Below are 3,021 nucleotides of genomic sequence, written 5' to 3'. Positions count from 1 at the left end.
GGGGAGGCCACGAGGCGATTGTGAAGCTGCTGCTTGACGAGGGCGCCGAGAAAGTACGGCAACGCGCTCCAGGCGGCTTCATATGGAGGACACACAGAGTTACTTGACACATTAATCACAAATGGTGCCACCTTGAAGGTCCAAGATTACTATGGACGGACACTGCTTTGGTGGGCTGCAGCTGGCGGCAAGATCGCCACTGTAAAATCACTTATCATGAACCACAACATCGACCCCAGAATAGCTGACAATCTTGGGCGAAAGCCTTCCTGGATAGCAGCGAAGAAAGGACATGGCGCAGTATCGAAGCTTCTCCAAGAGCATGATGGAGAAACCAGCACTGAGCCGACAGTGCTATCCAACGAGAATCACCACCAATCCGCTCTAGAATGCAATGTCTGCACCTCACAAATTCCAACCACTGTCTTCCATTACCATTGTAATCTCTGCGCTGGTGGAGATTGGGATGTATGCGAGGACTGTAGGAAGTGTGGAGCCACTTGCGTGGCACCGGCTCACACTCTGCGTAAACGGGAGATGCTTGACGGAGTCTGGTCAGAGATCACGCGTGATCATGACTCATGAAAAATTGTGGCAGTCGCATAGAATCTGTATGTGCAGGTAAGGCAGACTGGATATAAGTATCTTGCTTATATACTGGCTGCAGCTGCGTTTGGTCCTTATGTCCTTACTACTAATTAATTAAATAAATTGCGATTGAATATTGGCGACCATCAGGGAGCGTAGAGATAAGGTCATTACTTTGTTCCAATCAAGCAGCATATGTGTGATGCACACCTGCAGGCAGAGCTTACGCTAGCGCTCGACTGGCTGGGACAATGGAGGCGGACGTTGTGGAGGGTAAGCTTGAGCAAAAGGCCAACAACACCTCACACTCACCTTCCTTAACTCGACTTCTAAGAATAGCCGGCACGCGCGGTGCACGTGAGGAGAAGCTTCGAGAAGCATGCGCCACAGTTCCCCCGGTTCCGGCATAGTGTGGGTGTACAAGGTAGGCCGCTTAGTGTAATGAAAACCGATTTCTCAGCAAGGACTTCTCACTTAATTGCAGGGGCCTACACATGCCCCTACGGATGAATCCGGAGTAGGTGTTGTCGAACGCTTCTTATGTTCAAAATTTTAAGAGAACTTTCCAATAGGCTAATGTCACGGTAACCTTAGAGGCTACCTGACAAGCATGGATATACTGCTGGCAGTAGTATATCTTAGAGATATCGCGCGCTGGCAGCCAGTCAACAGATTATTAGATGGGTGGCCCGTCTGCTAGCTGATTGGTCAAAGCATGGCGCTAGCCACCCTTGGCGAGGGCGTGCGACGAAGCGAGAAGATAGATCTACGCTGGATAGGGGAGAGGACCTTTTCTCCTTATCCAACGTCTTGTACCTACACGTAGATACCGAACGCAGTATATTGATCTAGCCTACCTGGGCCTCAGACATCTTGCTCGTTGCTCTCGTGACAGCGGTGGGTTGTTCTAACCTCAGGGAGGGAGGTTACCTCAGCTTCCAGTAAACACAATTTCATATAAACGATAACGTGCTTTACAAGCGAGTGACGCGTACAAGCGAGTGACGCGTACAAGCGAGTGACGCACCCCACCAACTTTACGTACCTCTTCACGCGTATATCTCAACCACCTTATAAGATAATATATAAATATTAATAGAGTAGATTAAGCAGTATCTAAAGTATCTTTCTTGCACGTAACGTTAGCTGTTACGGCAACCGCGCCGCAAGTGAATTACTATAATGACAGTGTCAGTAGCGATGACCAATGGGAAGGTAATTACGATTACGGGTCAGATGCTGAGCATAACGTGGCCACGTGACGAAGTCACGTGATTCGGTCTGTGGCTCTGTCGCGACAGATCCACAGAGCCACACAAGATAGCAGTATATAGAGGTGATGGATTACCACGGTAAGCCATCATTTTCAATCCACGATACAGTTTACTGCATCCAGTTTCCTCACGGAAGATTACTTGTGACGTTTTGGCAACAGACCTTCACCGTAGTGATTGATTGACGCATCAACTCAACGCGATTACACCACGCCGTAGCCCTCACTACTCAACATACCCCCTTTCGAGGCCAGCTTAGCTCACGCCAAGCGATTCCCGTTACATTAGCTTTTCGCATGGCCAATCCATCTCTTGCGCTCCGCTTGCTCTTGCTGCGTGACCGGCACAATCTTATACCCTCTCCACAGGCCGCAGCTTCGCCATCAGCGGCGGCTTCTCCCACACCGCATACGACCGCTGATCAGACCACCCCCCGCTCTCAGGCATGAGCGTGACATCAAACTCAAATAGCAGGCGCGCCATGATCAAGCGCGTCTCCACCAGCGCGAGGCTACAATCTTGTCAGCACAACGTTCTTCCCCGCCGCGTCTTCGTGCAAAAACTTACTGCCACGAGCCGGCTTTACACACACGGGGCCTTCCCTATGAACTACGTAGCACCCGACATCGTTGTCGCCGTCGTCTCGCTACCCGCGCCGATCAACAGCGGGGCGTTGAGCTCAAGGTCTTCGCGATCAAGCACGCCTTTTTCCTCGGCGGTGGGCCACTCGTTGAGGATGCCGGTGTAGTCCAGCTGCTGCTGGCAGCGGCGCACGAGTGTCTCCGTGGATAGCTCGAAGTGTAGGAGGTCCTTGCTGAGTGGGAGAAGGCGCATCAGCGCAGGTACAATGGCTGGGCTGAGGTGTAAGCCTAGACGCTGCGGACTTTCCGTACACATGCACGGATTGCGGTGCATCCTTCTTTGCCTCGACGAATGAACATCTTTGAATGGTGCAGATCCTGGCGGTCGACCTATATGCGCGACGCGACGTAGAGTCAGTGCTACAGCATTGCGTTTGTGAACGACGATATCAGGAGGAGAGCACGCCCCGAATCGTCCGACCGTCCGATGCTCCACGCAGCATACGCCGGACCTCGGGGTAGATTGGAGAAGACTGCGGACACCATCTGCTCTTGGGGAACAGAACATGTGAACTCAG

At 51.8% G+C, this 3,021-nt stretch overlaps 2 protein-coding genes across 2 annotated transcripts in view; one reads left to right on the top strand and one right to left on the bottom strand.

Annotated features, from left to right (window-relative positions):
* CC84DRAFT_1109376 (ankyrin) overlaps positions 1-610 on the top strand; it is a 3,833-nt gene extending 3,223 nt beyond the window's left edge. The window contains exon 4 of the mRNA XM_018175221.1: positions 55-610. Within this exon, the coding sequence (XP_018043083.1) occupies positions 55-585 (531 nt within the window). The 3' untranslated portion in view covers positions 586-610. The remainder of the gene's footprint in view (positions 1-54) is intronic.
* A 1,603-nt stretch (positions 611-2,213) lies between these two features.
* On the bottom strand, positions 2,214-2,732 carry CC84DRAFT_1254915 (uncharacterized protein; the record flags this gene model as incomplete). Its single annotated transcript, XM_018184495.1, has 2 exons — positions 2,476-2,732; positions 2,214-2,373 (listed from the first exon to the last, which is right to left on the bottom strand). Exons 1-2 carry the CDS (start codon positions 2,694-2,696, stop codon positions 2,214-2,216), a joined length of 381 nt encoding a protein of 126 aa, XP_018043082.1. The 5' UTR covers positions 2,697-2,732.
* Positions 2,733-3,021: the final 289 nt, after the last annotated feature.

Source organism: Paraphaeosphaeria sporulosa (genome assembly GCF_001642045.1).
Source record: "Paraphaeosphaeria sporulosa strain AP3s5-JAC2a unplaced genomic scaffold CC84scaffold_1, whole genome shotgun sequence".
Taxonomy (NCBI): domain Eukaryota; kingdom Fungi; phylum Ascomycota; class Dothideomycetes; order Pleosporales; family Didymosphaeriaceae; genus Paraphaeosphaeria; species Paraphaeosphaeria sporulosa.
Note: the sequence above shows the minus strand (reverse complement) of the source record. Positions and strands in the feature narration are given on the sequence as shown.